The 24,613-nt window shown below is 41.0% G+C and overlaps 1 protein-coding gene across 7 annotated transcripts in view; it reads right to left on the bottom strand.

Moving 5' to 3' along the window:
* Window positions 1-24,613, bottom strand: part of Cdk5rap2 (CDK5 regulatory subunit associated protein 2) — a 191,474-nt gene that overhangs the window by 103,204 nt on the left and 63,657 nt on the right. For all 7 annotated transcript variants that reach the window (XM_052716613.1, XM_052716615.1, XM_052716614.1 and 4 more), the window contains one exon: window positions 22,710-22,928. In XM_052716613.1, the coding sequence (XP_052572573.1) occupies window positions 22,710-22,928 (219 nt within the window). The remainder of the gene's footprint in view (window positions 1-22,709; window positions 22,929-24,613) is intronic.

Here is a 24,613-nt window from a genome sequence, read left to right as displayed (position 1 = left end):
GAACAGTCTCCACCTGGACTTGGGGAGCCCTGTCTCAGACTTCTGCCTTCCAGAAGAGTTAAGACTACATCTATACTGTGAGAACCTGCTGTGGCTAGAACATGAAAGAAATGCCTTCCAAGGTGTTTAGAGAACTTCTTTTGTTATTTTTACGTTTAATTTTTCCTGTATGAACTGCCCCTCATGACAAACAGCTAGATAAGAAGAAATAAGTATATTTTTACAGGGATATTCAGCTATAAAATAAGAAATAATAAAATCAGATAATCACCATTTTATAAACAATCACAAAAGCAGAGACTCAAATACTAGGGAGAAACAAATATTTTTAGATAAAATGCTGTCCCCCAAGGGAAAAAGATGAGGCTATCTTAGATCCTTAATCCAAAATAAGATCCCAAAGCTATCATGAACTCTAAACAGTAAACCAAAATTCAATCTGGACAGGGTTAAGGATTTTTTTGGTCAGATATTTGTTTTTAATTCTACAAACAAAACTGTCCCTTAGTGTCTCTGGGTGATTGGATCCAGAACCCCAAAGGATACCAAAAGTAACACCCAAATCCTTCCTATAACAGTATAATATTTGCATAGAATCCACCCATATCCTCCAATTACTATAATATTTAGAACAATGCAAATGCTGTACACAGCTGTTACACAATATTGTTAGAGAATAATGGCCACAAGTCTCTACATGTTTGATACAGACACAATTTTCGACTCAAGCTTGGTTAAATGTGTCAATGCAGAATCCAGACACAGAGACAGCTGTAATGCTAAAGCAACAGTAACAGAATAACAACCAATGAATGAGCTAGTCCTGCCAACAACTTCAGCCATGTTCAAGTTGTGAATGCTTCTTTTGGACCGTCTCCAACTGCAATGAGTTTTTACATTATTTTAACTTCAGTTTCAACTTTTTCCCATTTTTATTTATTCTATTATACCATGACTTACAAAGAACATACAGCAACTAAGTAAATTATTAAAAATAAAAAACAATTAAAAAAAAAAAAAAAAGGAAGGCTGTTGTGAAACCTGGTCTAGTCTGCAGAGAAAATTCCAGGCCAGCTAGGTCTACAGAGCAAGACTCTGTCTCCAAAAACAAAAACTAAACCAATTCTACACAATCTTCTCATTTAGCAATTTTAACAAATATAGCAAAATTCATTGTACTATATCCTTACCTTTTCCAACTACTTGAGCTTCCACATCATATGTTATTACAGTTTACTGCTTTTTTATTGCTGATGGTATCATAGCTTTAGACTTAATTTTTCAAGAAAATCTCTGAGAAGAATTTCTAGGTCTAAGGGTATGCATATTTTGAGGACTCTTTCAAAGAGGCAGTGAGAAAAAAACAACAAACAAACAAACACAAAAAAATACAACAAAGCCCATCACATCCCTGTTAGTTTCCAAAATATTTGCTAATAGAACTGATAGGAAAGGCTTCTTCATACACGTTAAAATTTGCATTTCCTTGATCGCCAACCACATCTGTATAGAAGAAGTAACTACTGTTCTTTCCCCTCTTGCAAACTGCTCTGGCTAGCTATGAGTGACAATACTTTCAAGAACAGTCCAAACAAATGCCATTCCTTTAAGAATCATCCTCAAGGGGCCTAGAGAGATGACTCAACAGTTAAAGGCACTGTCTGCTCTTCTAGAGGACTGGGTTTGATTTCTAGCACCCACATAGCAGCTCACAGTCATCTGTAACTTCAATTCCCAGAGAGCTGATGCCTTCTTTTGACCTCTGTGGGCACAAGCCATGTAAGCAGTGCATAGATATACATGCATGCAAAGCACCCATATACATAAAAAAAAAAAAAACTAAAAATTAAGGAAAAAAGAATCACCCAAGGTGTGTACTTACAAAACACAGATTCAATTCATGCACATCAAAATACCTGCCATGGCAAAGTCCATCTACCTTTCTAAAGGTATTACAAAACAGGCAGAATTCACCTTTCCAGCAAACAGGATTTCATTTTATTTTCCCCACCAGGAGTTGGTGGCACACACCTTTAATCCCAGCACTTGAGAGGCAGAGGCAGGCACATCTCTGTGAGTTCAAGGCCAGCCTGGTCTATAGCTAGAGTTATGCAAAGAAACCCTGTCTCCAAAGACCAAAAAAACAACAAAAAAAAAGATTATTAAAAAATATTTTCCCCTTGGGATCTTGTTGCTGTTTCTAATCAGGGTGAATACACACCGGTGCCAGAGAAGCAGCTGTGACTGAGAAGTAGGCAATACAACAAGGAGGACCTGGAATGCTCCCACATTCAGGGTCACTGGAACACAAGTTATTGGGGCAAGCACTTACCATGATCCAGAGCATGTGCCAGGCACTGTCATAGTTAATCTATTTCATCTCAAAATTTATGATGGAGGTAAAATGGTTCACGTGTTTAATCCCAGTACTCAGGAGGTAGAGGCAGGCAGAATTCTTAGTTCAAAGCCAGCCTGGTCTACATAGTTGAGGCCCAGGCCAGCCAGGGCTCCCTAGTAAGACCTTGCCTCTAAAACAAAAGTATGATGACCTTTGAGCCCACCTGACTCCAGCTGAACTCTGGCTACCTCAAAGCTCTCTGCTTACTGCTCTCCCCGATCTCCTGCACTGGCAACTGACTGTCTTTCTCTGGCTCTTAGGTTGTAGGCATGTACTCAAATCAGGACCTTCATGCTTGCTGTACCCAATGCCTGTATTTCAGGGATGTCCCTCACCTCCTGCAGGCCTGTCACCTCACTCCAGTTTTCATAACCCCCCTCTCTCCATACTCCTTTCCCCTGTTATCTCTTCCCACAGTACCTGCTAATATAGTATACCTATCTTGTGTGAACTTTTTCAGTCCCACAAGAGCAGATCATATCTTGCTTACTGCTGCAACTCTATCCCCTATAATGACACCATACATACAGAAAGTACTACCGCAGATTAAAGAGAGCCATAAACTCTTTGATAGGGAGTCCATGTCTCCACTTTTTAAAGCTTAGTAATGTAGTGACCATCGCAACCTAAAGAACATGGGTCATTTCTGGACCAGGCCTGGAAGGTTTTAACTCCTATCTCTTCAGTCACTCTTTTGAAGGTTTGCAAGTCCTACATCTAAAAGGCCTGGCCATCCTAATTCTCCCAAGCTGGAGAGGCCAAATGCAGGTATTCCAGTTAATAACCTCAACTTAATTTTCCACCCATCTCCAACAAGGTACCGAACATAAGAGTCATTTGCCCTCCAAAGCAGCCCACCTATCAACTGAGTACAAGTGAGGGGCATGTAGAGCAGAAAACCATTCAGATGAGCCTGTCTAAATCCTTGGTTAGTAAAATGAAATATAAATTCATCACTTTAGACACTAACTTTGGGGGTGATCTGTTATACAGCAATAGATAACCAAATCAGCACTCAATAAAATATCCAAGCATCTATTGGATAAATGAGGTAAAGAATGAGTGAGTAAATTAATAAGTAAGTAAAGACAGAAGATGAAATTTGGGGTCTCATGCTCTATCAATGAGGTACACTCCAGTCCTACTCCCATTTTATGAGCAAGGAGAGAGGCTGTGGGAACCTACTTTACTTGTGATCACAATGATTAAGGAATGACACTTGGCTGGTATCTGGCTCTAAACCCTCTTAGTGCACATGGACACCAAAGCACACATCTAGGCTTTTTTGTAATAATGCAGTAACCTCAATCCATCCGCCATATCACTTTGAGGGACCACAACACACACACACACACACACACACACACACACACACACACACACACACACACAATTTCAATGAAGTTTAAGACCTTACATAAGACCACCTAAACATAACTCTCTAACATCACATGGGGCAAGAGAGAAGGCATAAAGACTTGAGTCTAATCACCAGCACCTGTGCAAAAACTAGACCTGGGCAGTCTATAACCCCAGAGCTGGGGAGAAGGCACAGAGTTCACTGGCCAGCCCAGCAGAATCAGTGAGTTCCAGGTTCAATGAGAAACCATATCAAAAAATAAGGTGGTGAGTGTTATGGGATGTCTTAATATATGCTGTGAATATGTGTTAGTCCCATTGATTAATAAATAAAGCTGCACTGGCCTATGGCCAGGCAGTATGAAACCAGGCAGGAAAATCCAAGAGACATAGTGTGGTGATATTTTATCTGTGTCCCCCAATAAAGTTTATCTGAGGATCAGAGGAAAAAGTCATCTACTATATTAAACACAGAAGTCAGGCAATGGTAGCACATGCCTTTAATCTTATCGCTCGGGAGACAGGGATCCATCTGGATCTCTGTGAGTTCAAGGCCACACTGGGAACAGAGCCAGGTGTGGTGGCACACGCCTTAAATTCCAACACTAGTTAACCATAAAAGTCTGGAGGTTTGTACAGACAGACAGGAAGTGACAGAGAAGGGCAGGAAGAGGAAGTGATGTAGCTAGACAGAAAGGAAATGAGTTGGCAGGACAGAAAGGCATATAGGCGTGGGTACACAGGAAGTGGGTCTTTCTGGATTCTGTGGAGTTGATGAGGTGAGGTTAGCTGTGGCTTTTCCTATTCCTCTGATCTCTCAGGTTTTAACCCCAATATCTGGCTCCGGGTTTTTATTTAATAAGACCTTTTAAGATTCATGTTACATTTGGCATCCAACTTGTGGGGTACAAATTCACAGAAAAAGCCGCTTGTGGCTTTAAAGGCCCCCTGGCTCAGGCCGGAGCTGCCGGTGGTTGGATCTCCAACCACATGGGACAGAGTCTCTGGCTTTTTTTCTCCTGGCAGCGGCCAGTATCTCTTCTCTCTTTTCTTCGTCCTATCTGCTTGAATTTCCTGCCTGCCTCTAAGCTGCCTTGCCATAGGCCAAATGGCTTTATTTATTGAGATAAGCCCTGTACTTTCACATTATGCAGAGACTGGACAACAAATGATACAGCTACCTCTCCCAGGACTTGACAATTAACCCCAAATTTTTCTTTTCAGGATCGCCTAAAGATGCCTTTGCCCCAAAACAGCAGGAAGTAAATTTAAGAACACAACACCCACATTCCTGAGAGATGGGGCTGGTGGTTTTTGGTCTTTCAATGGGTTTTGGATAATGGTCATTGTTTAGGATGGTTGGTTACAAGTTGTTATTGTTAATGGTCAGGAAAAAGGCTAAATAAAGGAGATTAGATTTAAGGTTCTTGTTTGAAAAAAAAGAAAAAAGAGAATATAGATAAGAGATAGATTATTGAATCTACTCTGAAAAGAAAAAAGAAAGGCAGGGGAGATGCCATCCCACCATCCAGGGAACATCATGTAATGGCACACAGGTAAAGCCACAGAAAATGTGGTGACATACAGATTAATAGAAATGGGTTAATTTAAGATATAAGAGCTAGCTAGCAAGAAAACTGAGCCAGAAGCCATGGCCATGCAATTTGTAATTGATATAAGCCCTGTGTGTTTACTTGGGTCTGAGCGGCTGCAGGACCGGGCAGGATACAGGAAAACTTCCAGCTACAAAATAGTGAAAGGAGAAGGGAGAGTAAGGGGAGATGCCAAACTGCTGTCCAAGGAGCAACATGTAATGGGACACATGTAAAGCCATGGAACACATGGCAATACATAGATTCATAGTTATGGATTGAGTTAAGTTATAAGAGCTAGCTAGTAAGAAGCTTGAGCCATAGGCCATATAATTTGCAATTAATATTAAGCCTCTGTGTAATTATTTTATAAGTGTGTAGGACTGTGGGGCTGGGCAGGGCCAGGTGGGACCAGAGAAACCTAAGGCTACAGGTGAGCAACAAAGAAGATGCCTGACATCAACTTCTGGACTTCAGCACACACACCAGCACACATGTGCACATGCCCACATGAACACACACACACACACACACACACACACACACACACACACACACACAATCTGCACACTAACTTAGGAAGAGTATGCTTTCTTTAGAATTTTGTTTTAATTGTGAATATTTTAATATTTTACTTTTAATTGGTAAATAACCATATTTATGGGTAAAATGTCATGTTTTGATGTATGTATACACTGTGGAACAACTATATCAAGCTAATTAACATGTTTGTCAGTTAAATGTCTCTTTTAGTGACACTTAAAATTTGTCCTTTTAGCAATATTAAATTTTTAAATATATTATATTCACTATGCCATACAATAGATCTGGAAAATATATCCCTGTTTGAAATTCTGTCCCTTTGGCCAACATCTCTCCATATTCCTCCACAAATTCCCCATACTCCAGGAAGCACTATTCTACTCTTTACTTCTGGGGGATCAGCTTCTTTAGATTCCAGGTCCACTCATGTTGGTATAAATGACAGTTTCATTTTATGGCTGAATAAGAAATAGCCTGTGTGTATGTGTATGGTGGGTGTGCATTTTCCTTATCCCTACAGGAAGTGTTGAACACTTAGGTTGCTTCCATTCTTGACTGCTGTCAATAGTGCTGTAGTGAATGAGAAAAGAAAGTAGAGATATTTCAACATACTGACTTCAATCCTTTTGGATGTATACACAAAAGTGCAATTACTGAATCGAAAGATAATTCTAGTTTCATTTTCTTAGGAACTTTTATACTGTTCTCCAAAACGATCCCACTAATTTACATCCCCACCAACAGTGCACAGGAGTCCCCTTTCTCTGCATCCTCTCCAGCATTTGTTATCTTTCTTCTCTTTGGTAATAACCATTCTAACAGCTTCAAGGTGATACGATGTTGTGGTTGTAATTTGCATTTCCACAATGACTGTTGTCCCACCTCCATTCATTGAGGAGGTTATTCATTCCTAGCCCAGGACCATATTTTGATTATAATTGCTTTGCTGTCTATTTGATAAAAAGTAGTATTCCAATTCTTAAAACGTTCATACTTCATGTGCATAGTACTACAACTCTATTTACACCAACCACTATGTTCAGCTCTTTCCTTTAAACAAACACTTGTCAGACCCATATTTTGAGGGATGACTCAAGTTCTAATACAGTGGTTCTCAACCTTCCTAATGCTTCGACCCTTTAATACAGTTCCTCAATGTTGTGGTAAACCCCCAAACATAAAATTATTTCACTACTACTTCAGAACTGTAACTTTGCTACTGTTATGAATCATAATGTAAATATCTGATAAGCAGAACATATCTGTTATGTGACCCCTGTGGAAAGGTCATTTGATCCCCAGAGGGGTTGCAACCCATAAGTTGAGAAATGTTGTTCTAGTATGTCTGTATCTGGTAATCATTTATTCTACTCTCCTTTATCATTTGCTTTAAGAGTTTTAATTTCGCTGTCTAGAGGAACATGTGATAAAGGCTACTAGAGTATACCATGTTCTCCCACATGTCCCCCAGAGTTAAGACATGAAAATAGCCTGTCCCATAATTCTATAAAGTATCACTCTTCAAGATCAGGGGGACAAACCTAAGTTCTAACATAGCCCTTGGTGCACTATGAGAGAAATAAAGAGACTGAGAGAAAAGGAAGGAGAGAGGGAGGGAGAGAGAGAGAGAGAGAGAGAGAGAGAGAGAGAGAGAGAGAGAGAATACATGCATCAGGGGGTATATGACCCACAGTAAGAAAATAAGCCTTTTCCCTTAGTATGATTATATGAATTATGGAACTCATCATTTTCTGAGCACCAGCTACAAGCCAACCATGGGTCAAGGCATTGTGATGTGAGATACTACTAACTTTACTGCCTACTTGGTAAGGTTCATTAGTCTTACTTCCCAGAAAGGAAAACAATGCTCATAGAGACTGAGAGAGCCCGATAAAGATTTACGTCATTTCTAATGTTGAAATTGAAAACCAAGCCAGTGTGGCCCAAATTCTGTGGTCTCAACCCCAACTGTTAAGACCAAAATTACTAAATCACTCTGTATCATGGGCTTTCATTAGGCAATACTTCCAATATCACAAGTCAATTGTACAATGTCTCTACACTTAAACATCTGAGGCCCTCCTCCAGATGGATGGGGCAGGAACAGGATCTACCTACTCATATGGTCAGTAATGAGAAAAGGCTTAAAGCAAAGAGACTGGAGGCTATGGGAGGATGTGTGTTAAGGTGGCCTTGAGGAGAACAGCTGCCATGGCAACACAAAGACAGCCAACTGACTTATGCTCTCACAACCCATGGAGTTACAATAAATGTTTCGGGAAGGCATGGAGATGGCATGCCTTGCTGAAGCAAAACAATCAGAACTGAAAATTGATGACCTTGGGTGGTTCCCTCAAATCTCCTTCAATATTCCAGGGCTGTCTAAATAGACAGACTTTGCCTTGAATCATGGCTCAACTGCTAACTAGCTATGTTACCCTGGACATAAGTGGTTCCCTTCCCAGAAAGGAGATGATAAGGTAGCTTCTTTGGGCTTTGAGGTTAAATAAGAGAATGCAGAATGAGTGCCCAGCATGAAGGCTAAGGATGATACACAAGAAGTCTCTTCCCTCTTAGTAGATAGAGTACATGAGAGATAAAGAGCCTGGACTTGAAGCTCTTTGTAGCCAAGAACCCCCAAATCCTGCCCTGATGACCACCACTGCACCCTAGAGCTAATCTTGGACCTGTACAGATGAATATAAAACAGACTGGGAGTCAAAATACAAACTTGTGACATTACATATCCAAAGTAGGACTTGATAAGAATTTTTTGAGTTCTCTGCTGTTGCTGTCATTATTGGGGAGAGGAAAGGGCATGCCCAACTTAATCAACCCACTTGAATCCTCTTCCTTAAGAATTCAGGAATGACAGAGAAGATTCATGAGGAAATAATGGAGTCAGTCCCCAAAACAGAGCTGGGCCTCATAGGTCTGAATTGGAAAGCAGAAGAATCTAGAACTCAGGTTCTTACCATACCTCCCCCTCAGTTAATAAGGATGGTCCCATAAATCTTCTGGACACTAATCTACTGAGCAACTCTCCCATGAAGAAGAATCAGAAGAAGCAAGGATTCACACTGCAGAATTGGGGGAGGGGGGCTCAGCCCCTCCTCTCATGGCATCTCCTTCACGTGCCTCCTTCAGAACCCAGCTCTCACAAGGGCAACTGTGGCAATTTCCCAACCATCTCTTTGTTTTCAACCAGCCACATGGAGACAGTAACTGCAGATGGAAATTCAAGAGAGAGCAGCCCATCCCTGGCTCTCCTAGGGGGTACCAGCTTAGTCTCAGCTTATCTTAAACCAGCCCCGTTTCCCCCCGCCATTTCATTCAAACCAGTCTTGTCACCCCACAATGTCATTAGACACTTTTCAGGTGCTCTGCCTGTCTCCACCATGCCCCTTCCATATGAAAATATCACTCACACACACACACACACACACAAAAAAAAAAAAAAAAAAAAAAAAAAAAAACTGCACAGGGGAGGCATGCCACTTCCAAAGTCCAACCATGGTGCCACCTCTTTCACAAAGCACTCCTTGATGAAATCACCCTCCCTATTTGGAGTCCAAGGAGCTCAAGAAACTTAAAGTATCAAGATTTAAAATCATGTTACTAAATTTAAGTACACTAAATTCTATTTATCTATTTTTAAAAAGTCACCCAATCTAATCTCCTAACAATTATAACTCTCTTACAATAAACTCTGAAGCTATCGAAATGGACAAAATTGCTAATAATTTAAAAAGAAGGTTTTTAAAGTCAGTGAAAGGGCTGGAGAGATAATGGCTATACCGTTAAGGAGGCATACTCCTCTGGAAGAACCCAAGTTCGGTTCTCAGCACCCATGTCAGGTGACTCACAAAAACCTGTAACTCCAGTTTCAGGGAGATCCACCACTTCTGGCATTGCACTCCTATGAACATAACACACACACACACACACATACACACACATACACACACACACACACACACACACACACACACACACACACACACACATTCAATTTTCCTTTAAAAAAAAGAAAAAAGTCAGTGAGCTCCAAAAACATACAGGTAAACAATTAGACAAAAATCAGGAAAACAATACACAATATGAACAAGAAATTTTGAAAAAGAATGAATCAAAACTAAAAAAAAAACAAAACTCAATAAATCAGACTTCTAAAATTTTAATTGAAAGCCTTAACAGATAGATCAAGCAAAAGAACGAACCTTGGAACTTGAAGGTAGGTCTTAAAATATATTCAGACAGAAAAGAATAAGTGTGAAGCATCATGGGAGGTTTCTGGGGCACTATCAAGAGATCAAATGTCTGTGTCACTGGCATTCTTAATGTGGAAGAAATAAAGGGAAAGGGCATAGAAAAACTACTCAATGAGAGACAAGAAAACAAAAACGAAAACGAACTTCCTAACAGTGGAGAAAACATGGATATCCAGACTCAATAACCTTATAGAACCCAAATAGAAAGGATGACACCCCCGCCCCCGCAAAAAAAAAAAAAAAAAAAAAATCCTTACCACACACAGGAGGACAAAGAAAAGAAAAGAAAACCTTAAAGTTTGCAAGAGAAAAACATCAAGTCACATTTAAGGGCAAACCCATTAAACTAAGAGAATCAGAAATCTGCAAAGGGTGTGGACTGACATATTTCAAGTCCTTAAGAAAGTAACTGTCAACCAAGATTATCATGCTAAACAAGGCTGTCTGTCAGAAATGAAAGCAAAGATTGTCCCAAACAAGCAAAATCTAATGGAGCTTGTAATCATCAGACAAGAGCTGCTTGAGGGAGTCCACCACATACACAGCAGTTGTACAACACACATGCACACACATGCATGTGTGCAGACACACACATGTACACACACAAACAGCAACACATATACACAAATAATAATATTATTATTATTAAAATGTTTTAAAAAGTAAATTTAACAAATTAGAAATATATAGGCACTAACATTAGAGCACCTGATGTTATAAAACATTACACCTACTGAAAGAGATAGCTCTAAAACAATAGTGGGGGGGCTTAATACCAGATTCTTCCCAATAGACAGACTGACAACAATAAATAAATAAACACCAGAATTAAACTATGTAGTAGATAATTGGACTTAACAGATATTTACAGAACAGTCTACACAACATTTACAAAACACATTTTTTTTTTCAATCAATGCATGGTACTTTCTCTAGAAGAGACACTATATTAAGCCAGAAAATTAGTCTTAACAAATTAAAAACAATTATTTTCTGTATCTTTTCTGGTCATAATGGAGTGGTGGAATACACAGAGGTTGGATACCTAGAAAACAACAGCAGGGGACACTTCAGAAATTATATAAGTTAAAAAGAACACAACAGCCCATAACTCTAGCTCTGGAGGGGTCTGATGCCCTCTTCTGGCCTCCAGTGGTCAACACACTAGTGTGGCATACACGAGCGTGCACACCCACCTAAGTGAAAACTGAACAACACACTGTTGAACAAACAGCAGGTAACTGAGGAAGTCAATTAAAGAAGAAAATTAAAGGGAAGGGGAATTTAAAATTTCCTTTAAACAAATGAAAATGGAAACAAAACATACCAAAACCTGTGGGACACAGCCAGAGCGGTACTAAAAGTCAAGCATATGGCAACAAAAGCCTGTATCAAAAACACATTTTAGCCGGGCGGTGGTGGCGCACGCCTTTAATCCCAGCACTCAGGAGGCAGAGCCAGGAGGATCTCTGTGAGTTCGAGGCCAGCCTGGGCTACCAAGTGAGTTCCAGGAAAGGCACAAAGCTACACAGAGAAACCCTGTCTCGAAAAAACAAAAAACAAAAAACAAAAACAAAAAACAAACAAAAAAAAAACACATTTTAAATAATCTAAAAAGATGCACCTCAAGGTCTCACAGAGGTAAGAACAAACCCATATTCAGTTCCTAGCGCCCACATCAAGCAACTCACAACTGCCTGTAAGTCCAGCTCTAAGGAATTTGTATTGGCTGGTTTTGTGTGTCAACCTGACACAAACCAGAGTCATCAGAGGAAGGAAGGAGCCTCAGCTGAATGCCTCCATGAGATACAGCAGTAAGGCATTTTCTCAATCAGTGATCAATGGGGGAGGGCCCAGCCCATGGTGGGTGGGGTTACCCTTGGGTTGCTGGTCCTGGGTTCTATAAGAAGGTAGGTTGAGCAAGCCATGGGAAGCAAGCCAGTAAGCACCTCTGCATCAGCTTCGGCCTCCAGAATCCTGACCTGTTTGAGTTCCTGTCCTGATTTCCTTCAGTGATGAACAACAAAGCTGAAGTGTAAGCCAAATAAATCCTGTCCTCTCCACCTTGCTTTTTGGTCATGATGTTTTATCACAGCAACAGAAGCCCTAACTAGGACAGGATTCAAAGTCTTCTGGCTTCCATGGGCACTGCACTCATATGTACATACCTACACAGAAACCAAACATATACTCATAATTATAAAGAAAATAAAATCTTAAAGAAAAAAAACTTGATGAGATACCATCTCACTCAAGTAAGCATGACTACTGTCAAAAAACAAACAAACAAAAAGATTATTTTCCCGAAAACTACCCTGTGATCCCATTCCTAGAGAAAGGAAGTCGGCTCGCAAGAGACAAAGGGCTGTCTGCTCGTGACCATGCCAGTGTCTGTGCTTGTAATCATGTCACTGTGTCAATCCGTCTGTGCCCCCAGCCTCTAAGTCTCACTGTGAGCAGGGAAACGATCCAAGAGAACAAAGGCTCAGGGCTGGCTACACTGAAATTCCCTTGCAAAGTAGCAAAGCACTGTGAACTTTACAGTAAGAATGACTTCTACTGGCTGATAAACAGAGCTCAGGGCTAGAGCCTAGAGCAGCAAGCAGTTCTCAACCTGTGAGTGACAACCCCTTTGGGGAACTGGCATATCAAATAGCCTGCATATTGGACATTTACATTGTGATTCATAACAGTAGCAAAATTATGGTTATAAAGTAGCAAAAAAATAATTTTATGTTTGGGGGTGACCAAAACATAAGGAACTGTATTAAAGGGTCGCAGCATTAGGAAGGTTGAGAACCACTGGCTTAGAGGAAGGAAAGAGGAAGGGCCTCTTTCATATGAATGTGTTCTATTCACTGAGAGACAAAACTCACGATATTGGGGGATACAGATGGAGGCTGGCTAATATTAGAATAGCAAAGGATCACCAAGTTGATTGACCACTTTTCACTCTGGCTTTCCAAGTGACTAAGCATCATTATTTCCTTCCATTGAAGAAAACAGATCTGTATGATTGACTATTCTGGTTTCTCCAATGCTTATTATAAGCTGTGCTTCCTTCATCTTCCAGCCTAGGTTTATTAGGTCACTTCTCACAACAGCTAAGATATGGAATCGGCCTAAATGCCCATCACAAGATGAGCACATAAAAAAAAAATTACACACACACACACACACACACACACACACACACACACACACACAGTGGAGGACTATTCTACCATAAAGAATACAAGCCTGTCATGGAATTGTAGGATATCACATCATGCAAAACAAGCCCCACAGAGAAAGAAAATCATTGTATGTTCGCTCCATGCATAGAAACAAACAAACTGAAAATAGGGATTCCTCAGTAACAGGAAGGAAAGTGGGAAGCTAGAGAGAACATGATGATAGAAGGATACATAGACATGATACATACATAATGTATACATATATGGGAATGTCTTGGTGAATCCCATGAATGTCTACAATTAGTATCTGCTAATAAGTGAAGCAAGCAATATTAATGAAAGCCAGTCTATTGTTATTTTTTTCACAACACTAATGAGTTGTTTGGGTTTGCTGAAACAGGGTCTCATGGATCCCAGGCTAGCCTCAAACTCACTATGAAGCTAAGGATGACCCTGAACTCCTGATTTTCCTGCCTCTCCAAGCCCAGGGGTTGTTGATGTGCACTACCACACTTGGCTCACAGCACTGGTTTTTCAGACTAAGCCCAAGAAGCCCAACCTTGGCTGACTACAGGAATCATGTAACTATATGTTCCTGAGCATCCCCACAAACTGACAAAAACAAAAAAACAAAAAACAAAAAACACCATTGTAAGGAATCTTCAGTGCCCCCAGGGTGCAGCTGCTTTATTTGCTATGAGCACAGGATTTAGTGAAAGTTTGGAAACCTGAATCCTACACAGGTTCCACCGAGCTCCCCAGTGAATACTGCATCCAAGATTTGCAGGATGCTGTCTCCTGGCACTCTGAATTTCTGCACTAATGGGTAATTTTCCCTTTAGATTTGTAGGTGCACTCCGGGCCAACACTGAGCTGAGAGCTGCCTTTGCATATCAGAACTCTCTCAGAGCAGGTGGGTTGGGTTTTAAAAGTGGATTATTTGAAAACTAAAATATCCCTCAAATCTTAACATCGCATTAGAAATGAAAAGCCAGGCCCTCATACTTCTCCATCCAGCAAGTCTGTTTTATCTCTTGCCAGATGGAGAATGAGAAGGTTCTCATCCATCAAATTTCAACCTTATCAGGTTTTGCTGTGAGCAAGCTTGTCAAAGTGCTCGGTGGTTACTTTTAAATATACAAAAGCAATTTCTTCAAAATCTTAATGAGGTATAAGCATTCAGTGGCACAAGGACAATTTCCAGAATCAGCATGAGATGTAGTTGTAAGTTGGGTACCACAGAGCCTCACTGAGCCTTCTGGAAACAGTCTAGGGAGGAGTGAGGTGTGGTACTGGGTCTCCTATCCCACAGCACTTCAAGGGGCTGCCACTTCTATGTCTTCTTTCTACACCAGTTCATTTAAACAACAAACTTATAATGATAACAATAAAAGACCAAGGGAAGGAAGGCCGCAGAAGTAGCTCAGTGGCTAAGAACTCTCACTGGTCTTCCAGAGGACCTGAGTTCAGTTCCTAACAGTAACATGAGGAGGCTGCCAGCCACCTGTAAGTACAATTCCAGGAGATCCAACACCCTCTTCTGACCTCCATAGATACTCACAAGCATGGCATGCACACATATGCATAATTTTAAAATAATAATAGGGGCTGAAAAGATGGCTTAGCAATTAAGAGTGTCTGCTCTTCCAGAAGACCCAGGTTCAAATCCCAGCACCCAAAGAGCACTTTGTAACTATCTGTAACTCCAGTTAAAGGGAATTCAATACCCTCTTCTGGCCTCTGTGGGCACCAAGCATGCCCATGGTACACATGTATGCAAAACATCCATAAACATGAAATAAAAAAGAATCTTACAATGAAAAAAAAATAGAAGTTGTTGGAATGAGACAGTCCTGCACAGATGGTACACATAAAATTCTAGCATATGGGAAGTGAAAGCAGGTAGGTCAGATATTCTGGGTCATTTTTGTCTACATGGTGAGTTCAAGGTCCACTGGGGCTATATAAGACACTTGTCTTTTAAAAATAAATGAACGAATGGAAGGATGGATGGATGGATGAATGACTAAGACCTCCCTGGAGAATGGACAAAGAAGCTGGGACTTAAGCTGAGTAGACATTAGAGCATGACTGGGCCAGCAGACAGGACACCCACACCTCCCTAAACCACACCTAGGGAACAAACTTGCCCCTCCTCCAGCCCCGCTCGGGCTTCCCAGATGCCAGGTTCATTGCCACCCCCACACTGTAGCCGTCATCTTATCTTCCCTCTACCAGGAAGGCATTTCTACCTTTCCCACCCCTACACCAAGAACTATGATTTCTTCAAGTCGAGGCCACAATCTACCCTGCTTCCCCCAGCACAGCTGCTCTGCTCCTTTGGGAGCATCTGGTCTACCTGCTATCAACTCTATGCGTACTTTACTTTGCTCAGCTCTGTCTGCATTTCCATCACAGTTCTCCAGGAGATGCCTTCTGAGAGGGTGCCTGACTTGACTCTCCTACTGCACCCAGAACAGAGCTTAGCAGAGTGACAAAATAAGCAGTGGTAACAAGATCTCCCTGTTGCTCACTCATGGAGACCACAGCTATGCCATCAGGAAACAAAGAGGTCAGCCTTTTAAAGCAGCTTTTATAGTAGCCTTAGGCAAGAGCTACTAGGATGCCCAAGCCTCTCTACCCAAGAGCATTGTGACCCCTTTCTCCAAGGCATCAGTCAGCTGGAAAGGAAAAGACAAGCATGCTCCTCAGAGTAGAAGTTATTGTTAATCAAGGAAGATTCGAATGTGCAGCTTGGTTGACTGGGAAGGCATAAACCACACTTAGCACTGTCCAGAGGACTCCAGTAGACAGTGGTCTGTCATTCTCACAAATTACATTTCATTACTCATTTCTTTAATGCTAAAATACATAGGATTCATATCATTTTAGAAGGAGGAGAATTTGTTTAGAAAAGGTAAGTAGTTGGCTCCAACCCAAACCCAGTGCTGGTGAATACTTCTGCAAAGACATGTGCTAAAACTGCTCCATTTCTCTACTTAGTAACCACCAAGATATACTAGACATCATGGAAGGAGCTATATCCAATCCACATGAACCCTGCAGGTAAGAAATGGACACCATGGTTCACACCCAACAGGTGATAAGTGTTGGAACAGGACTCAGTCCAGTGACTCAATCATTGTCTTAGAAAAATAAGGGACTTTAAATTTATTTTATTTATAATTATTGTGAGTGTGTGCGCCTGCATGCGTGCATGCGTCTGCATATGTATGTGTGTGTGGTGCTGCAGCAGGTATGTGGAGGCTAAAGGAGAATTGTAAGAGTCATTTCTCTCCTTCCACTTTTATGTGGGTTCTGGGGTAGAACTCAGGATGTCAGGCTTGTACAGAAAGCTTTTTTGCCCTTTGAGCCATCCGACCAGTCCAGAAACTGGGATTTGCAAGGACTCAACGTCCTATGTAGCTCATTTAAACTGCACATTATGCTACAAGGACATTGATTCAAAACATTTCACATCTCATTCAAAAAAGGAAAAAAAGCAAAGGGAAATTTTTGAGCTTGGTAAAAACATCCCTTCTGGGATCTATGGTCCTAAGCCTAACCTATCAGCCTGAGACACTATTGTCTAATGTCATGTATTGACTGAGGCTCTATGCCATCCCAATTTTATTTGGGGCTATCCATCAATGAGTACGATGAGATTTAGAGGGGTTCAGGCTGAACTACCCTAAAATTAAATCTATTCCTCACAGAGCACACAGGATTGGGCCAGCTTGGTGATAGTAAGAACTTTAATTAGAGTTTTGGCCTATAGCCAGCAAATGCATTCAACAGAGCTAAGTGCCCAGGTACTGAAGCACACACTTGTCAGGGCAGCGGATGACAGGTCCCGTGACAGATGCAAGCACTGTTAGACAGTCTGGGGACCACAGCTCAACCACAGCCCAACACAGGCCACGACACAAAAGAAGCCGACTTGCTCTTGTCCTCACCAGCTCGGAGTAAAATTGAGAGCGGGAGCCAGACATGAAATCTGAAGTAAAGCTCTCTCACATGCTTCACCACACACACACACATTTTCTCCCCCACCCATGTGTGTGTGTGTGTGTGTGTGTGTGTGTGTGTGTGTGTGTGTGAGAGAGAGAGAGAGAGAGAGAGAGAGAGAGAGAGAGAGAGAGAGAGAAATATTAAGTCTCTGAATATTAAGTCTCTGGGCCAAACAGGGCATCTAAGTCAGAGGGAAAAACACATGAGGGTCCACGTCACCTCCTTGTCAAGGCCTACAGAGGTCATAGTCAGGATGCTGAACTGAGAATACTTGTTTCTGCTCCCTTATAAATGTATTCTGAATTTGATTCAAGGGATTCGGGTCCCTCTGGTGTCAATGTGGCATATAACAAGATACAGAAGAACTGTCTGCTGGCCTCAATTTTTGGCCTCTTTCATTGTAAGATCCCTACAGTAAAATTAAAGCTGGTATTCACCAAAGCCTAACAACAGTGCCTGCACATTGCAAGCCCTCAATAAATGTGTGAGGAATAAACAAAACTACAAATTATAGCATGTGCTAAGTCAACTGGCACATGGTCTGCAATCAAGTCAATTAAAGCCAACATGACAGCTGACCCTCATGGGCCAAGTTCTCATGTGCTTGCACAGTCAGGCACAGCAAGTCCACTGGTCTCTAATCCAAACTGCTCCCAGCAAAGGCATTGTCTCCCCATACACAATGAGCCAGGAAATGAATGCTCCTGGCATGGGCAAAGCATGGCATGGTTCGATCACATCTGAGAGAGAGCTAGTTGGCTTACTATCAGGATTCAGAGAATGTCACACAAACTAAGTCTGTTTGTTATAGGTCCTTTGTGTGGACTTTAAGTTGGGGCTCTTCTAAAAACAAGGCTGGAGTATTTCCAACTGGTTTTTAAGTTCTTGTCCAAGAGAACAGAACAATGAGAAACAGCTAGACCCAGTCCCAGGAACTGAAAACCTCAATACTTACAAGCTTACTGGCTTGAACAGCATCGATCTTGCTTGAACAGGTCTGCTTTGACTGAATGGACTATTGTTCAAGACTCTGTAACTGTTCCGTTCTCTTTATAAAAAAAACCCACCAGACACAATTCTTCCCTTGGGCACCAGTGTCAGCTGAAGCTAGTCTTTTATCTTAAAATGTTCATCTCCCAAACACTGGAGACCTTGTACACGAATTCCCTTTTTGCTCTTGCTACTAGGAACTGCCAGCCAAACATTAAGTCCTCCTCTTCAGCCCCACAAAGGACACCACAACATGCTTACCATATTTGCTATGGTTCTAAAGCCCTTGCCATCTTTTCCTTTGACAGCCTGATGCCTTTACCTTTATTCCTAAGCTCATTTAATTGTATCACTTTATAAAATCTAACAGATGTGTTTGAGAAATACAGAGGGAAAAAATTACTTTTTAAAGCTTCAAATAACCAGAACACAGCAGGCTGGCTTCTTGAGAACACATTATTCTGGTCTATAGAAAGCAGAGAATATAAAAATCTTCCTTTCTGCCCAATGCACCATATTCCTACCTACTGCTGATTTGCCAGCACTACAATATAGTATCTTAGGCAAAGTTCTGAAATTAGAGACAAGATCCATGCCACCTAAATTTTGAGGCTTGGTTAATCTGTAAAGAGAGTATCAGTCTCTGGGCCCAAACATGTGGTTGTGTCACATATGACGAGGCCGGCCAGCTGCTTTAAAAGCTGCAGGTACACTCTACAGCTAGGGATCATGCCTGCTTGTTGCCATCACTCCTGACACCAGTTTCCATTATCAAAAAGGATTTGAAAACTGAACTGAATGTTGACAGAGAAAAAGGCCTGGACTTTAATATTGTCCTTTCCAATACCTTTTCCTGCCTATTGAACACAGCAAAACTTGAGCATGTGCAGGAGAGATCTAACACTGGATTTCAGTGTCCTCACGGTTAAGGCTTGACTGTACAAGACCAGCCCTAGAACAACATCTAGGGCACCAAGAACTGAAAAAACTAAGTACCAAAACTCAATCATCAATCAAAAGGTTCTCAAAAGAAATATAATGGTCAGTAAATACATGAAAAAGTGGTCAATGTTCTTAGCCCTCAGAGAAATGTAAATTAAAACTGCTCTGAGAACTCATCACACCCTAGTCTAATGGCTATCATCAAATACACACACACACACACACACACACACACACACACACACACACACACATATAAACAAATGCAGGCAAGGCTACAGGGAAAGAAATACCCTTATTCTCCGCTGTGGGAATGAAAACTTGTGTAGCCACTATGAATATCAGTATGGTGCTTCCTCAAAAAACTGAAAACAGAACAACCATATGACCCAGCTACAACCCTCTTAAGTACACACCCAAAGGATTCAAAGCCAACATACCACAAAGATGCTTGCACATCCATGTTTATTGCTGTACCATTCACAAAACCCAGGAAATAGAACCAGCCTGGATGCCCATCAAATAAATTGATAAAGAAAACCTGGCATATATTTTGTTGGGGTTTGATTGAGCAATGCCTCGTGTATTTTATCACTTGGTCCCAGCTGGAGGCACTAATTGGTGGTACTTTGGGGGGGAGTTCTGGAACCTTTAAGAGGTGGAGTCTTGCTAAAGGAACACCATGAGGCATGGGTTTTGAGGTTTTTAGAGTCTTGTTCCACTTCCTGTTCTCTCTCTTTGCTTCCTGTGTATGGATGGAAAACATGATCAGTCAGCCTCCTGCTCCTGCTCCCATGGTTTCCTTAACTGCTGTCATGCCTTTCCTGCAACAATCGGCTCTATCCCTTTAGAACCATAAATCAAAATAAAGCCATTTCTCCTCTAAGTTGATTTTTATTCTGGTATTTTATCACAGCAACAGAAAGGGAACTAATACATAAACAAAGTAGAATTCTATACAGCTTTAAAGAAAAATGAAACTGTGATATTTTCAAGGAAACAGATGGAATAAAAAAGCATTATGTTAACCAAAGTAAGCCAAACTCAAAATGTAAATATCATGAGGTTAGGGACAAGGCTCAGTTGGTAGAGTACTTGCCTATTCTCACACCACATAAACCAGATGACTTATTTTCCTCAGGAGCCTTCTACAAGATGCAAGCCACTTCTTTCCTCTGTATTCCTGTGGCATGTTTCTATCTCTGCTCTGGAAGCATGTCCATGCCGAGTAGAGAGGGCTTATACAAGGTATTCAATGATGCTGAATTATGAGTAGATTTCTCTTTTTGAGGGCAGAAATAGAAGCCACTGGGAGGTCTAGGGTTTTGTCTCTGTCAATACAAAGCAATGCCAGTAGCAGCTGTCGAGTGGGAGGCATTTTGAATAATTAAAGAACCTACTTAACAGCAACAAGCTGATAAGATATGCATGGCTATGTTTCCACCTGTGTTTTTATCCTAGTACCATGAAGCAAAATAACTACCTCAGCATGTTTCCCCAGACTGTACTGCCATGATCCAGTGTAAAACACTCTCTTGAGAGGGGCACAGCTAGACTCCTAGACTATAACCAAGAGATGGCAATGGGTTGAAATATGTTAGCAAAAATAATGAAACTGCCCAGACCTCCCTGTCAGAAACATGTACAGAATGATGCATAAAAGCAGTCACAAAGAGATGCCAGGAAGCTGTGTGTCCCAAGCCAGCTCACTCCAGGTAAGTATTAGGAGCATAGCTGTTGTCCTGGTCTACCCAGAGCCTTACAACAGCACTATGTTCTCTGGGTGCCTGCTCACCCCCTATAATTCTTACAGAGGCTGCCAATGATGCCATACATGTACATACACACACATACACATTCCTGCCAACAGAAACAGCACATGTCCCAAGCTGGGAGCCTCAGAACCTAACCGTTTGGCTGGACTGACGAGAAGACAGCAGGGGCAGTACATTATGTGTCCTCCCTTTTCTGCAATCAACAAAAAAGCAAAAGCTTCAGAAACCACACTAGGCATTCCCATCAGCACCCAAAATATAGGAAACAGGTCTTCTATCAGAATACAACAAACTGGCCTATTGCAATATCTCTAGTGGCAGCACACAATGGGATACCCCTCTGGACTCATAACAACCTGGAAGCACAATTATCCAACATAAAATGTTTGCACTGTGTGACCTAATACCCTCACTCCTCAAAGTTTATCCTAGGGGTTTTGTGAGAAAATGTCTGCATGCTCAGAAATGTTCACTGTGGCATTATTTAAATAGCCAAAATTTCCTCGGAGGAAATTATTAAGTTCTCATGTGAAAGCAATCAGTGAGAGTATATGCCGTTCACCATGGACATTCTGTGTCCTACCCAACATGGAAGATGCCTAGGCAATGTGAATGATCCAACACTACATGGGCAGTGATCAGCCTGTGACTGGATGGAGAGGCCAGGTGTACTGAGGCTGAAAGTAATGCTGACAAGAAAAAAGAGTTGCTTCACTCAGGTGGTGGAAGTGTCGCTGATGGTTTCTTCTCTAAATCTCCATTATTGTTCTCTAAACAGTTGTTGAAATACTTACTACAACATGCAAACGTTTGTACTTCACTCTTCAGTGTTGACACTGGTATGGCAACTGTGAATCCTGGCATCCCAGCTAACAGCCAGTGGTACCCTGTGGGCTCTCCTCCAAGCCTTATCTATGATAACGGCGCACTCCAGACTCTGGAGAGGTGAGTCATAACACAGAATCCATGACCACTCAGGCTCAGACTCAGTACTGCCTGATGCACCAAGGCTGTGCATGTAGACGTGACACTCAGGAGGGATTCAATTAAAGCATGCTTAGTACTTACATTTAGATAGAATTGAAATTTAATAGTATAACAAATTTAGGAAGAATTTTTAAATGCTAATACCCAGTGTTGAACAGAGCAGTCTTAAAACAGATCGGAGCCAGCACAATTTGTCTGGAGAACAGTTTGATGTCTATAAAGCAGTCTTTAAATGTCGGTGGTTTTTGACTCAGTAATTAAACCTCTGTCAGAAACAGCCAGTGGATAAATGCTTACACACAGGGGCATTTGCTGAAGCATAGGTTACAAGGTGAAAATAGCCAGTGCTTTGAAATAAGAAAGTTAAGTCAACTGAAGTGCAACCAGATGACCAAATGCACAGAGACCAAAAACAATTCACAACCCAGCATAGCAGAAGTGAGTAATGCAGGACACAAACTATGGTCAATTTGATGGCAACAGTGAGAGGGGTGAGTGGCAGTGTCAAGCTGTGTCGATTCCACTAAGGAGATAAGAAAAACCCTTAGATTTTTCAGAGATTCTTCAGTTTTCTGCACAATATCCACCTTCCTGTGAACAGAAACCATCACAGGACCCAGCCTTGATGTAGCACCCATCATGTCAGGAAAGCAGGAGGCACTCACATGGATGGTGCGGGTGTGTTTGCTCCTCTCTTGGTGGGCTTCCTCCAGGTCCCTCTCTAGTCTCAGCTTCTCCTTCTTCAGGTCACTCAACTCCTGGGTGACCTTTTTAACATTCCTGAGCAGTCTATGGTTCTCAGTGCTCTTTGTGAGGTTTTCTGAGTGCAGCTCGGCCAACAGGTCTTCCTTTTCTGCCAGGGCAGACTCATAGTCCTCAGATCCCTAGGAGAGAGGGAGGGCAAAGAGAGCTGGTTTTCACAAACAAACCTAGAAGACCTGTTTTTGCCTTCCAGGAAAGGAGGATGAAACCAAAGACAAAAACAAAAACCCTAACAGGCAGCATTCAGTATCCAAAGCCTAAGGAGTAGCATCTTGGGAGGATACAGGACAAAGTTTAGGTTTTTGGTTTTGTTGGGAAGGGAGGAAAAGCCATAGTGTTGTTTAAAAAAAAAAAAAAAAAGAAGAAGAGGAAGAAGAAGAGGAAACACAAACTGTTAACAAAACTGACTTCAATACAGTGGGAATATAGTTGACTTTTCTGTTTCTCTGTATTTTCTAATGTTTTAAGGTAACTGAGCATGTTACTTTCATAATGGTTTAAAAGAAGATTTAATTAACTTTAAAGGGGCAGAAAATGCGATTTGGAATGTAGTTCAGTGTTAAAGCACTTGCCTAGTATGTGTGAAGCCCTGGGTTTAAGCTTCAGTATCACAATCAGTCAATCAATAACAAATAGAAAACAAAGAAAAAATGACAAGCGGTGGTGGGTCCTAGCACCAGCCATGTTCTCCTTTGTTAGTATGGCTCACACCCAGAGTTATCTACAAAAGGAGGAGTCAATGGTCAGCATGATAGTCAAAGTCTACTTTGAAAGATTCTAATATCAGAGTTCAAGTGCTAGTTGTATCAAGAATCTTTATTTCATTAATAGACAATTCACCTAAGAAAATATTTACATAATATATAAAAATGAACAAAATATTCTAAACCACCAACAATAAAAAGAATCAATTGAAAAAAAGTTCTAAGTTAAGAAGTAAGATTGTCTAAATGGAATTATCTGGTGCTATTCAGCTTGTTTTGAAATGACACTCTTCCTTAGCAACACTTTAAGAACCAGCTAAGCAACTCGAAGCCTAGAAATATGTGAAGGAATGTAAATTAACATTGCCCTCTGTGAACTGACGTTATAAACTGACCATGTGTCTTTGTACAATATAAACAAGTCTATGTGCATCGCAGTGATTCCTTCCTGAGATCTACTCTGAGAAGTATCAAAAGAATCATCATCACAGAATTACAATAGTAATTGATAACAAGCAACCTAATGTACAGGAATCCAAAACTGCATGTATCATGTATCAAAACACAGGGATACATCTAAGCTAGTGTTCAGTGAAAACACAGCCCAATGTATAAATTACTTAAAAATACAAGTCTATGTATAGAAGAAAATCTATGTAGTTGGTGACATGATTTGAGTCATGCTCAGATTACACATTTTTAACACTTTCTAGCTTCTTAAAAATTTGGTTTTGTGAAGTCTATGAAATATTTCCAATAGAAAGAAAATAAACTTCCTTTTCTTTCTTTTTTCATTTTTTCTTTTTCTTTTTGAGACTGGGTCTCATGATGTAACTCTAACTGGCCTGGAACAAGCTATGTAGACCACACTGACCTCAAGCTTAAAAAGATCCACCTGCCTCTGCCTCCTAAATGCTGTACCACAAGTGGGTTAAAGGCATGTATCATCACACAGGCCAAAAGTAAACTTTTTAATAAGTTTGTCTTTCTAATTAGATGAAGCTCAAGATTAAAGATCCAAAAAACAATGATACTTGTGTTGTCAAAGTCACAACTCAGACTGAAGTTAAGGCTCCAGATTCAGGAAATCTATCTATGCCTGT

This window comes from Peromyscus californicus, unplaced genomic scaffold (assembly GCF_007827085.1).
Source record: "Peromyscus californicus insignis strain IS unplaced genomic scaffold, ASM782708v3 Scaffold_5__1_contigs__length_169319896, whole genome shotgun sequence".
Classification (NCBI taxonomy): Eukaryota; Metazoa; Chordata; class Mammalia; order Rodentia; family Cricetidae; genus Peromyscus; species Peromyscus californicus.
This window is presented reverse-complemented; position numbering and strand designations above follow the sequence as displayed.